Raw genomic sequence first — 13,209 nt, 5'->3', positions numbered from 1 at the left:
AGCCCAAATCTTCGTGCTGTGGAGACTGTCTGTAGTCTGTCTTTGAGAGTGTTTGACTCACTGTAAAGCCTGCCTTAGTTTGAATCCCCACCACCCCCTTCCCTCCTCAAGACTGGGAGGGTTTATCCTATTGGTCATTGTGTGAATCAAACCAAGCTAAACTTCTTTCATTTAAGTCTGTCTCTCCCTGTGTCTGCCTACTGACATTTTCCTTTGATATCTTTTTATGTAATGCCCACCCATCCATGATATATCAGACCTATCAAAATGACAACTTTTCCTTTGTCTTCTTTTCTTTCTCCATTGTACATTTTCTTCCCCTGTGTTTGACATTTACATTTTTAAGAGGTGGGTGATATTATGCCACCACGGACAATAAAGGACAAAATTGCAAAGAAACAATGACCTCCTTGAAAACCCCTAAATTGTGCTCTCTCTCTCATTGGCACTGTGACCACATCACTTTTACAACCCCCCAATCCATAAATCATTGTATGCATGTACACACTAACAGGGTGCTTTGAAAAATGCCACAATTCACATTCCTTGATGCAACTGAGACAATAATGTTTGTCTGTTTTTGTGGCTCTTACTAAACTGACCACTGGGCACAGAGACTGAAAACAGTGACTGTCACTTCTGCCATCAAAGAGCTGTAACATCAACAGACCCTGCAAAACCTCAGATGGGTACAGTCTGAACAATAACCCCTTCAGCAGACCAGATGATGATGATGACACTTTTGCATGACAAATCTTCATTTGTCAGCAGACAACTGTGGTGCATTTTGCTGATCTGTGTTGCAGAGGAGCTATTTTTCTGAGATGAGGCAGATTACTGCTGTAGGAAACTATTTAACACCCTCTAGTGGCAGAAATAAAAAGTGCATTATTCAAGCACTGTTATGGGATTATTGTAACACTGCAGAATGAGTGTTACGCTAAAATTTTATTGTTAAAGTGGAACTTTTGGGCTCAAAAACTTCGAAAAAATCCAAACCCAGGCTGTAATAACAGATAGAGGGCCAACTTTAATAATACAAGTAAGTAAAAGTGTCTTTAAATATGGTATAAAAATAAATGCAGGAGAGAATAACAAAGAATTATGTTCTACATAAGACAGGAGACAGCATTTTTGTAATTTTGAATGTGACTTTACAAGTGCAATGAAAACCATATGTGCTAATTATTGTAGTGCAATAAAATAATGCAAAGCAAAATAAATGCACAATAAATAATCATAATAATAATCATAATATATATATGTATATATATTGTATATTCATTCTGCACAACACTTCCCATAGCGTGACAAAGTATCTGTGACCCCAGATCATGTAAAGCGATGACATTGGTTAGATTTATCAGTTTAAGCTGTCATTTTATATATTTTTTCTATGTGTTTTTTCTTTTTCTTTTTTTCTCTCTGACATCATTTGTTTCAGCTGGAAGTGAGAGAGGGGACTTCGATCCAGCAGTCATGATGGAAAGAACTGAAACACTGGATCTGATTTTTCTTCAATGACATTTTTCATCTCGCCAGTCTGTCAGTGTCCTCATGAGTCCAGCAGTGCCTCTGCTCTGAGAATACTGGAAATATATCAGGTACTGTAAGAGGAGAGAGAAGAAGGAACATCCTCTCCATGGACATGCAACATCCGGTGGACAACAGACGAACAGACGGTCCGGCTCATCACCCGGCTGAGCCAAGAGCGGATGGACAGACAATGATGACGAAGAGATGAGATGCTCCCTCTGTCCATGTCCCAGAGAGAAAGATGGCATTGATTTTAGCATGATGGCACACGACTGGTCAGCCTCTTGGATGCTAGTGGTTTCCCCTGTGCTGGGAGAGGAGAAAAAAAGGCGGAACACACAGGTGGAAGAGAGAATGAGGTCAATATGTAAATGTGAGTGAGATAGAATAAATAAATGTATTTTCTGGTTGAGTAACAACATGAGCAGCCATGGACATGGTGCTGGAATTACACATTTTGTATTGCATGCACTGTGTCAGTTAAAGATTGAATGTAAATAGAACATTATTTATAGCATGTATATTAAAAACCTGTAAAGATGCTAAAAAGAGTGTCAACATATCTACAGTAACTGGCAGTATCACTGATAATGTAAAGTGTGTATCATTTAGTATTAGACATTACCTGGAAGCAAGAGCCTCAGAACAAGTTCTTACTTTTCTGTTGGGACAAAAAAAGGAGGACATGTTAAGTAGGGCTGTATAATTAATCAAATTCTATTTCTAATACAATTTTGGCTTTTAAGGATTATGAAAACCACTTAATAACAACTGAACAATTAGCATGCCGCCTTCTGTTTCACAACGATGCTCTTGTTTGTCTTGGGTTATAAATTTAGTGCCCCCGCTTTCCTTTACAGTAGTACGTGAGTTACTGACTGTAATATATATTTGTGGAAGTTTACTTAGGTTACAATAAAGTTGCTTATTTATTCCAATTAAATGTATTTTTATTAAATATATTATCTATTATATATATATATAATAGATAATATATTTAATTAAAAAAAATATATATATATTTATCTATTTTTTTACATTCATATTTTTATTTGTTTTTATTGAATTATATTTAAATTTCAAGAAAATCCACTGTTAATAAGACAAAAAAAATAAATTGGATAGAACTGTGATGTTCAGAAAGTCAATAAATAATTGTGTTTATTGTACTTATTGTGATCTCAATATTAACTAAATAACTGACATTATGATTTATGCCATAACTAATATAAAACCCTTATATTAAGTTAAGTCATTCTAACATGTGGATTCAGGGGTCGATTTAACTATAACATAAGAAGAATAAGTAAAGAATATATGCCAATATCTATAGAATAAGTTCAGCCTCAATAACAAAATAGAGAAAGAGTATTCCGTCATTATAAAGCTATTTAAAAATTGTTTTCTAATGTCCTGCATTCCCATGATATTTTGAGTGAGTTTATAATGCCAAAATCTTTGCCAGAATGATGAGCAGAGACACCTATGCAATTCAGAAATATTAATCCTCTCTATTTCTGGTATTCATAATGATTTCTATGAAACCCAACAGGAGTCCTGACCAGCTACTGCATCATCCACACCTGAAGCAAACCACAGTAATATGATGTATTCTCTCTCTCTGCACCTCATTGGTATTGCCGACATATAGGGCCCATTTTCTTTCCATGGTCTTTGGTTTGTCCTGGTCTGCACCTTTAAGCACCTCTGCTATATACACCACTATATTCTCAAATTTTATATCCATTTCTGACACAGTATATTTTTGCAGGAGACACCTGATACATCTGCATTGGCTTGCAAAAATCCACATCCAACTCTGTAACTCAGTTGTTTCTACCAATGAAGTCTGCACCTGATTCAACTAATCAACAGTTCATTAACTGAGTCGAGGTGGTGTGCTCCTGCTTGGTTGGAATGAAAACCTGCTCTTTATGAAGATAGTAGTCTTGGTTGTTGTAAAGCTACTATGATTTTCTGCCCCTTAGTGGTCGAAAGTATCTGTATATACTTAACTGAGCAGAATTATATCATCCCTGCCCCTTTAGCAGAATATATGTCACTGCAGGTGAGTGCAACGGCAACTAAATTTGCACGCTTGTTTTATATGAACGGATTACTGGGAGCGGGCTTAAATCGTGATTTAACAGACTTTGAAAAGGCATGAATGCGGGAGCCAGGAGGGCAAGTTTCAGCATCACTGAAGACTCAGTGTATGTGCAAACAACAAAAGTTTTAAGCACGCACTGTCATCTACATGCACTCAAACTAAGATGTTTATGCAGTGTTTTAAATCAAGTGTTTTTTTACCTTCTTCTTGGCCTGTAATAACTCCTGGTAGGCACTGGAGCGGATGAAACGGCTGTAAGAATCACTCTTCATCAACTTGTAGATATGTTCCTGTTGTAGAAATACATAATGTAAAAAATAATGCACAAAAGTAAAGGTAATACATTGTGCTAAATTTAAATTTTAAAACGTAATATTTCATCGGCCGCTGAAACAGTTGTGATTCATACATTTCCAGGAATTAAGATGTTAATGTTGCATCAGATAAAGCTTCAGTTCATATTGTTTTTGTTTATTTTATGAAGTTGAACTTCCAATATTCAGCAATTGTACTACAACTTTGAAGCTGCATATTTCAACCGTTTATCCACCACTTTTTTGTAACTAACAATACTGTTAATCCATTTCTTTTAGCTAACCATTTAAACTCTGTAGCTACAGTAGTCTTAGCTAACTATTAAAACCGTTGTTTTAGCTATCGTTGAAGTTTAGTCAATAACGTTACTTTAAGCTAACAAATTCAACAATTTTCTAGCCTACTTAGCTGTTTAGTCAAAAACATACTTGACCCAAGTATTTTAATCATTTATCCATCAGGCTACTTTTAGCTAATTACTGTGATTTGTTTTAACCGTTGACGCCAATGACGTTACTTTTACTTTTCAACCTTGCATCAGCAACTTTTTGCAATTTTTTTCAGCTGTTTATTCATTAGGTTGATTTATCCATGACTTTCAGCAAATTATAACACTTTTGAGCTAGCTAGTACTTTAAGTTATGCTATTTTTTAGATATTGTAAAATGTTTTAACCTTTTAGTCAATACCGTTACTTTATGGAACTATTTACACCACTGATCAATACTTGAGCTAATCTTTACTTTTTCTATTTCAACTTTTTATCCAATCAAATACAAAAGTTTAAACAATTATTTAATTATTTATACTGTTAAGTCAATAACGTTAACTTTCACCAATTATTTCTACCTTTCATCAGTGACTTTTTGCTGTGTATTTCAAACATTAATCCATTAGTTTTAGCAAAGGATTCGAACTGAATATTCACAAGCTACTAGTTAACTATTTGAACCGCTAATTCAGTGCTTTAAGCTAACTTAATTTAACGGTTTCTATAGTACTCTTGGCTAATTATTTGAACTGTTAAGTCACGACTGACCTTGCTCTGTGGAGGTTGGTTTGCAAGAGTTTTTAATTTTAGCTACAACTTTAACCTCTAACCTGTTTTCAATGTTTTCACGCACTCTTACCTTTAACATGCAGTTTTCAGTTATTGCAGCTATCTTTTAATTAAAACACAATTTTTTTGTTTTTTTGTTTTTCAAATTATCACTGATTTGTATCATTTGCACCTGTGCATCCTCAAAAGCGTAGCGTCCAGGATCTTTGACATTCTGGGTGGTTTTGTCGTAGCTCTTGGAGTCCACGTTGATGGCACTAGGTGCTCCGGGCGCCAGAAACTCCTGCCAGATCTCCTGAACCCGGGTTGGAACTTCTCTGATGGGACGTTTCTTTAGCTCCTGGACCGCTAGCCAGAACCTACAGACAAAAGTTTATGGTAAGTTAGTATCACTCTTTATGCACACATTTGTTTAAGGAAATAATCTCCAACAATAATTCAAGAGCATCCCTTTCAATTTTACAAATATTAAATAAGTTTGGTTCATCATCTTGTCATTACAAAGGAGAAAATCATCAACGGTAGACGTAAACGGCAACAGTAAGCGTTGTTTGCCTTATTTAGCAACACTACAATGCAGATTTAACAGATTTAAGTAGTGGACAGTTTCAGCACTGTGCAGCAAGTTAATTTTTAAAAGTTAAATTTGATCAAATTAATATGTCCATGCTTCTTATAAATTATACATTCGTTCAATTATAGCTGAGTTAAAACGATGCTCAACTGACTGAGATATTAAATTTCAATTCAATTAAACCGACCACATTATCAGCTTTGGGCATAAACAATACAGGCATGTACCATCAGAGGGAGCAGGGGAGCTATCCTGCACAGTGGTTGCTCTATTCATATTTAGATGCTTGCATGCATGTTTGATACTCTGCAGTGTTCCTGTTACCATGAATAAACCAATTAACAGAATATTCCTGCTCGCCTGTGTTATTCTAACCACAGCTACAGTCATGCATGTTGTTAAAAAAAGCTGCATCCACTGGCTCTCCCTCCTCTGATTCAATAACATTGGTTACTTCTTATACATGGAAGAAGAAAAGAGTGCAAGTTAAATCCTCCACAGCCTCACATGTGCATTCATGTGTGCTTGTTTAATCACATTGTGGCGGCAAATATCTGTTCACACAGTCACATTGTGGAGACCCATGTGGGAACAAAAATCTGGTCCCACGAAAATTAACCAGTTATTTTAGGCTTAGGACTTGGTTTGTGGTTGAGGGTACAATTTGCAGAGGTTCAGTTAAATGCACAGCCCGTAATTCAAATCAAAACACATGACTGGATCTTAGTAGTAACTAAGTACATTTACTCAAGTACTGTACATTTAAGATACTTCACCTGAGTATTTCTATTTTATGCTACGTTAAACTTTTATCAAATTTTATTTCAGAGCAAGGTTGTAGCAATACCAGAATTTTAAATCTGATGGTAGTTTACTATTGTGTCCTAGGCGCACAAAATAGGATCTTCTCTTTTCTTTCTTTTTTTAAATAACAATTTGCACACAGTACTAGTACATATTGATTTTCCTTGCTTCTTCTGCTTTGGGTTGAAAATCTGATCTGTTTTTCTATAGCTGCAGTCATTTTAATACTATTGATGTGGGGATCATACAATTTTAAATATGCATTACTTTAGTTTTTATACTTTTGAGAACCTTATTTCAAAGTAGGAGTGTACAAAGACAATATTGTCTTTATTAACTCAACCAACAAAATAATCTGCCTCTGTATCTGGGTTCAGATAGAAAACTGGGAATGGACTTGATTTATACACTAGGTTGTGTTAAATTCGATAGAAATGTTATTTTCTTTGTTATTCGTAATTTTTTGTTATGTATTTTCTAACCTAATTTTCATTTGCAATGCAATTGTTGTGCCTCCAAAGCAACAAATTAATTTAACATTGGCATGTAATTAATTATGATGTATATTTCCACATCCTCTTACTGTACTTTTTATCATTTCAAGAAACATAATGGCTGACCCACAAACGAATAATAACAGGCAACTTCGTATAGAAAAAAATATCTGCTTCTGTCCTTTCTCCAATAACCTATTCATATTTGGGTACATCCCTATTTCAGAGACAAATCTACATCTTACTAAATTTATTTGACGGCTGCTTTGCAGATATCACATGTTTTTTTATCCCAAAATATGATGTCAAATATCTATTTACATCACTGTGGAGTAACCATGGCAGTAAAACATCCCAATATTTTTGTTTAAAAAAAATGGTGGGTTTATTTGGGTGTGAGCCAGGCTTTCAAATTATGCATTTTGATTATGCTTCATATTAAGAAGCAAAAAAATATTGATTGAGAATTTGAGGTTAGGTCAGGCCTCCAAGCGATGAATTAATGGCAAAACAATGTTCTCATCAGTATTTTGTGTGAGTGCAGTGAGTACCTGAGATTCTCTGAGCTGAACTCGGACTCCAGGAACTTGAGGAACTGCTCTCTCCCAACTGGATCTTTGAAAACCTCATCGATGCCAAAAGCCCACCTCTTTACTCTCTGCTGGCCTGGCTCCTTACTGGAGGAGGACATGCAAAAATACAACATACCTTTCACAGATGCTATACATGCAAAACAAAACCCACATATCAAGTAGTATATGTATACATCTAAATATTTATATTTCTCTTTCGCTGCACCCACCTGGCTTCAAGTTCCCAGAGTGTGGTGTCATCTGAGATCCAGGGGTTGGATGGGTCTGGAGGCGTGAGGAAGGGGTCGTATTCGACGTACTGCTCTGTGTAGCCCAGCAAACTTGGAGGAAAAACAAAGAAACATATAAATGATAGCAATCTGTATCACTGGTGGAAATTTCATGTATATTATAATCTAGTTGCAACATCTGGGGAAATTCTGCTCCATACCTTTCTGTGAATAATTAAGAATGAGCTGCCTATTTAAAAACTATAATTACATTGACTGGCGAATTGAAATCTTCCTCAAACTGATATCAAGTTAGAGCCAGAGAAGAGGGACTGACCCCGTACTGACACAACGATAGAGAATAATTTTCTGCTTCTCTTTTCAGAGAAGAGATGACAAACTGACACTTTGTGTGCCATCCAGTCTCTGGTATAGTCAGCGCTGATGCCCGGTGAAGGTATTGTCTGGGCCCAGTCACTCTCCAAGGTCAACGGAGCTCTTAATTCCACGCGATGTTAGTCCGTTTAAAGGCTCAATAAACAGATCGATGGCTAAACTGAATAAAGAGACAAAGAACATTGCTCACCTCTCCGCCACTTTGGACATTTTCAGTCGATGCCTGTCTAATTGCAATTGCCAAAAGGCGATCTGAAACCAGAGCAGGGAAAAATCAGCATACATCAGACTCCACGAACGTTAAAGAAAATTGCTGGTTTGCATGTATATTACTACACCCACTGCATGATCCTTTGATTTTTTTACTTTGTGTGTGCACTTTAAACTCATGTTACCAAAAATAACATCTTTAATAGCAGAGCGCCACCTGCAGGTCTCACCTGTTCTTGCAGTTCTTCTTCTGTAGGCTGCTTGGCCTCTGGGGCGGGGGTGTGGGTTGGGCTGTGGGTACGGATATCATTCTGCAGCCCATACACAGACTAAGGCGAGAAAAAAACATCAAAATAAAATGGAATCACTTCTAGTATGTAGTGGCAACAATAAGCATTTCATGTCTGTTTTACACTGTTTTGAGTCCTGATGAAAAGAGTACCAGTGAGAAGATCTACTGCACCTTTCTGGTTTTGTGGGGGTTTTTCATTCTGGACGACTTCTTTATGTCGACTTCCGTTGTATTCACACATCCAGGCTGTGAGAAGAGTGAGGAGACGGTAAGAAAATTCAGTTAACTCAGCTTAAATTTAATTATTCCAACTTAAACTTTGCCCTCAAGCACGACGCCACGAACAGTGAAGGTCCAATTTCTCCCACCGTGATATGAGTTTCAGGTAATCAAATCCAATATGCCTAGCTGGGGTGCGAAGTGATTCTGAGAAGTCTCCAGGACAATGTGTCAAATGCTCGTTAATTAAACAAGGAATGTGCCAAATCTAGCAAAACAACTAAACCAGCGGGAAATCTGAGTGTCTTAGTGTGCAAATTCTGGCTGATTGAACAAGTGGTCTAATCTAGGTCTCTTCCAGAAGAACAGAACTAAGTAGCTTGACAGCGTCACTGTGAAATTTGAATTAATATTGATTATGTTGCTCCAAGGACGCATGAATTGAACTTATTTTCCAATTAAGCATGGAGCAGAGAAATACAGCAGAGGAGACCCTTTAACCTCAAGGGGAAAATAAATGCTAATGCTAAGCAAGTGTGTATGAATGCGGTGAAGAGCAGCAGTGAAGCTGATGTGTTGTGACAGTTATTGATGTGGCATTTCGTTTGTATGGCAGAGGAATACACAACGGGAGATTTCCAGTGTTCACCTCTTTACACCGTTCATGTCCATTACATGAAGTGCATAACATTTTCATTTATTTTTTACACAGGTTGATGCATCTGCACTGCCTGTGTTTAAATTACCCAGAGAGTATAGATGATGTACCGCATGTGATTTGAATCTATGTGTGTGTGTGGTGGAGAGTGATCAGTATGGAATTATTTTTTCAATTTCACTCACTTCTGCAGGAACAATTAAGATGATGTTGATAATGTCAGCAGTTATATCGGTAACGGCAAAGGTGGCGATGACGACAACATCAGTAATTTCACTCACCACTGGTCTGTGCACGTCCCAGAATGCTCTTTCCTGACTGTCGAGAATTTTCCTCTCAATTTTGTCTCTTTTCTTATCCACTCTGAGGGGGGAAAAAGGAGTTCAGATCTGTCTTTACAATGCATTTAGCTTATTCCAACTCACAAGATGCGTTTACTCCATCACATGTTTAATGTGCAGCTCATCTGTGAAGTTGTGTGCTGGTAATTACGTGGAAGTTGTAGTAAACTATTCGTTTTTTTAATTGCTAACATGCATTGGTCAGACTCTTCATATAGTCAGTGAAACAGGAGTCTATGTGGAGCAAACTGTGAATCATTTTTAATTGATTTCATTTAATATGCATTCAGTGACAACGTTTTCCGAAAATCTATGGACCCTCTACTTGTCGATAGTCCACCAACTGCAAAACACTGTATATTTACAGCTCATTTTCTTTGTTAAATGATAACGCACTGTTTTCAAAACTGTTAAAAACACAGAATTAATTATTTAAATATATATTTTTTTAAATCTTAGCAGAATATAATAAAAATAAATAATAATAATTCCAAACCCAGCTGATTGCAATTTCAGCTGAAAGCCTGCCTGTTTTTGTCTCATTACCAAACAAACAACAGGGGGCGGCCTTAAAAAATGACTGTTTGGGTTTTTTTCGTAATTATTAATGTCTGTTTGGTTCAACTTTTAAATCAGAAAACTGGAAAAAGCTAAAATACAGCACAACGTGAAGTAGTGTGAGACCTCCTCAGCTTTTTAAATATATTTATAAAAACATGAAAGGCAAAAAATTATACTTGATCAATGCTCTCTAGTCTGAAAGTTTGACTGTACACTAGTTCACGAGCAGTCATTGACATGATTGACAGCTTGGTTGACAGCTGTTTGGTTGTTTTCATTCAGGTGAGTTCAGCTCTTGTAAATGCCATTAAGAGCACTAAGACGAAGCAAAGGAACAGGATTTTTTTTTAACTACACTGTCAGTATAAAGTGACAGTTTATACAAATTTGACTAAAAAAAATTTTTAAAGTTAACAATTGTAGCTTGTAACTGTTGGAAAAAATAAAGAATAGCAAAAAAACCAGCAAAAATTTCTGATTTATTTGTACATTACTTTAATACTGTCAGTCAAGTACAAAGCTGTTTACAATGTGTTGGATATTCAAAAAGAGAGATTTAATGTTTTCTGTAGTTTACAGAGACACAAATGCCAACATGTATTCTGTTGACTGGGTTATTTATGTAATGCTCTCTGTCATGAGTATTTTTAGATCTGAGTGAGAATGTAAGCTATCTGATTGAGAATAAGTGCCAGTTTTATGGTCGAAGGAGATCATTTTGAGACTTGTATGTTTTGGTGTTAGAGTGAGTTTTGGAGGCGAGATTAAGTAGACTGTATGAAGTGTTTTAAGTGGTTTCAGCATTGACCGATGCTTGTTAGCAACAACAAAAAACAGTTTTGTTAATGTTTGTTCATGTCAGAATGAGCCAGTAAGAGGACTCACTCATAATGGCTGAATGTGTGAGTGGTTCTTATAGAAACCTACTTCGCTTGTGCTTCTGCTTGCATAAAAATGAACTCCCATTTCCTGGCGAAAGCTCTCTGTAGCCTTGCTAAGCTCTCCTGCAAGTAAAACAAAGAACAATAAAGGAAGGAAAAAAAGGCTTTTGAGGGATCTGGACTGATTATGTTTACTGCGCATGATGTGTACAGTGCATGGCTGGATGCCATCTTTAATGATCCCTGCTTACATAAAAAAGAAAAAACCCTGAGTAAAACTAACCCGGTGATTCATTTCATAGCTTTGGTGAAGGGAAAGTTATAAATGATGCAGTGGCACACAGAAAAACAAATGTTCTCAGTGTCGGTATGAACAAAACGAGCTGAAAGCAGAACAGATATGTGAAGAGAAGAGTGCTGACACTAAAAGACCTTTTTCACTTACCGCTTCATAATCTGCAAGCTCCAGACGTGCTTTATTTTGCATTGTTCTTTTGCAGAGGTAAACAGCTGAGAGACAGAGAGACAGAGAGATTGGTAGTAGAGGGACAATCTCGGCTTTGGTTTAACAGCCTTAAGTGGCCCTGCATTTACTCATTTAATCCTCTCAACTGCACATTTAAACTGGTCTGCAAACCACAAAGGTCATTGACTGTGCATGGTGTCTGAGCGAGAGTTACTGTGTGTGTCTGTGTGTGTCTGTGTGTGTGTGTGTGTGTGTGTGTGTGTGTGTGCCTGACTTTTGATGTCTTCCTGTACTATCATCATCCCTTCATCCCGTTTGTTAACTGACCATTATGTGGAAGCTTCATTATACCACTACACTGTTTTCATTAAGAGGTATCATTCACATGAATCAGTTGCTACATCTGAGACACTCTAACTTCCCCTAACACTCACGGGATTATTCCCGCAGCGAGCATTAGCCATTCTCCTCTCCTACAACTCAAATAACAAATGAAAGGCCTGCAAGGCTGCAGCTATCCCTCAAATCAGTTTTTGGCATTATGAAGTGTTTATCTCCACTCGGCCCTACTGTAAACAAAAAAACTCTTCCCTGACACATCCCTGGTTTCTTTCACTGTAATCACTCTGTATTAGTCAGATTATGACCGAGGTAATTGACTGAGCAAAATAGAAATAAGATAGAAAGCACACCGTTTTGCATGCCACCAGCACTGTAACTGTGGGCCAAGCATAAAAAAAAAATGTAATTTTATGTCACTGCCTCATACGTATCTTCATACTGCACTTTAAAGTTGTGTTCTATCTTTTGAACTTTTGGAAAAACACCAGGGGCCAGATGCATAAACATTATTTATGTACAAAAAAGGCAACCGTGTAGTGACAATGTGCGCACCACATGCATTCTTCACACCAGGATTATGAAAAGTCTTAGCAGCTGGTCGGGTGAACATGAAATATCAGGAGAGAGATGTAATCTTATAATAAAACATTAGCTTCGGGTTGTTTGCCAATTTCATTGATTGTATTATTATTTTTTCAGGCAAAAATCAATCTAAGGCGCATTAATGAATTTCTGTACACACTGCTCTTTTACCCAACTGTTGGAAATGTTAATGTGTCAGATATGTTATGAAGTGATGACTACGGAAATCCATGAGAGACCAGGTTAGGGGATAAACATAACGACAAATTTGACTTTCAGATATGGCACAGATGACCATTTAAAAAAAAAAAAAAAAATTAATAAGTAGACGGCACAGAGCCACTTGCCAGTGATAATGTGGCCCGTTGTTGGTTATATTGTAACACATTCTCAATCCAAAATCACATATGGACACTTGATCAGGAGCCCTTAATGTTTTTTTACCACTGTGTTCCCCTTTAGTGTGTGTTTTGGATGTACAGAGTAGTCAGATAGACTTCTTCTACTTGGTTATGTTTAGGAAAAAAAAAACCTTGGTAAATGTTTGGGGGAAAAAACTTTTTGAG

General features: G+C 36.8%; 1 protein-coding gene across 2 annotated transcripts in view; it reads right to left on the bottom strand.

Moving 5' to 3' along the window:
- Positions 1-1,010: 1,010 nt before the first annotated feature.
- rgs7a (regulator of G protein signaling 7a) overlaps positions 1,011-13,209 on the bottom strand; it is a 60,845-nt gene continuing 48,646 nt past the window's right edge. Inside the window, exons 7-18 of one of the 2 annotated variants that reach the window (XM_059359420.1) lie at positions 11,699-11,763; positions 11,300-11,376; positions 9,752-9,833; positions 8,765-8,839; positions 8,532-8,630; positions 8,282-8,343; positions 7,696-7,806; positions 7,445-7,570; positions 5,194-5,380; positions 3,847-3,936; positions 2,162-2,197; positions 1,011-1,840 (exon numbers count right to left, since the gene is read on the bottom strand). In XM_059359420.1, the coding sequence (XP_059215403.1) occupies positions 2,177-2,197; positions 3,847-3,936; positions 5,194-5,380; positions 7,445-7,570; positions 7,696-7,806; positions 8,282-8,343; positions 8,532-8,630; positions 8,765-8,839; positions 9,752-9,833; positions 11,300-11,376; positions 11,699-11,763 (995 nt within the window). In that variant the 3' untranslated portion in view covers positions 1,011-1,840; positions 2,162-2,176. Of the gene's footprint in view, positions 1,846-2,161; positions 2,198-3,846; positions 3,937-5,193; positions 5,381-7,444; positions 7,571-7,695; positions 7,807-8,281; positions 8,344-8,531; positions 8,631-8,764; positions 8,840-9,751; positions 9,834-11,299; positions 11,377-11,698; positions 11,764-13,209 lie in introns of both variants that reach the window. The other variant, XM_059359419.1, reaches the window with a different exon arrangement.

Source organism: Centropristis striata, chromosome 20 (assembly GCF_030273125.1).
Source record: "Centropristis striata isolate RG_2023a ecotype Rhode Island chromosome 20, C.striata_1.0, whole genome shotgun sequence".
Classification (NCBI taxonomy): Eukaryota; Metazoa; Chordata; class Actinopteri; order Perciformes; family Serranidae; genus Centropristis; species Centropristis striata.
The sequence above is the reverse complement of the archived record's forward strand: the minus strand, read 5'-3'. Positions and strand labels throughout refer to the sequence as shown.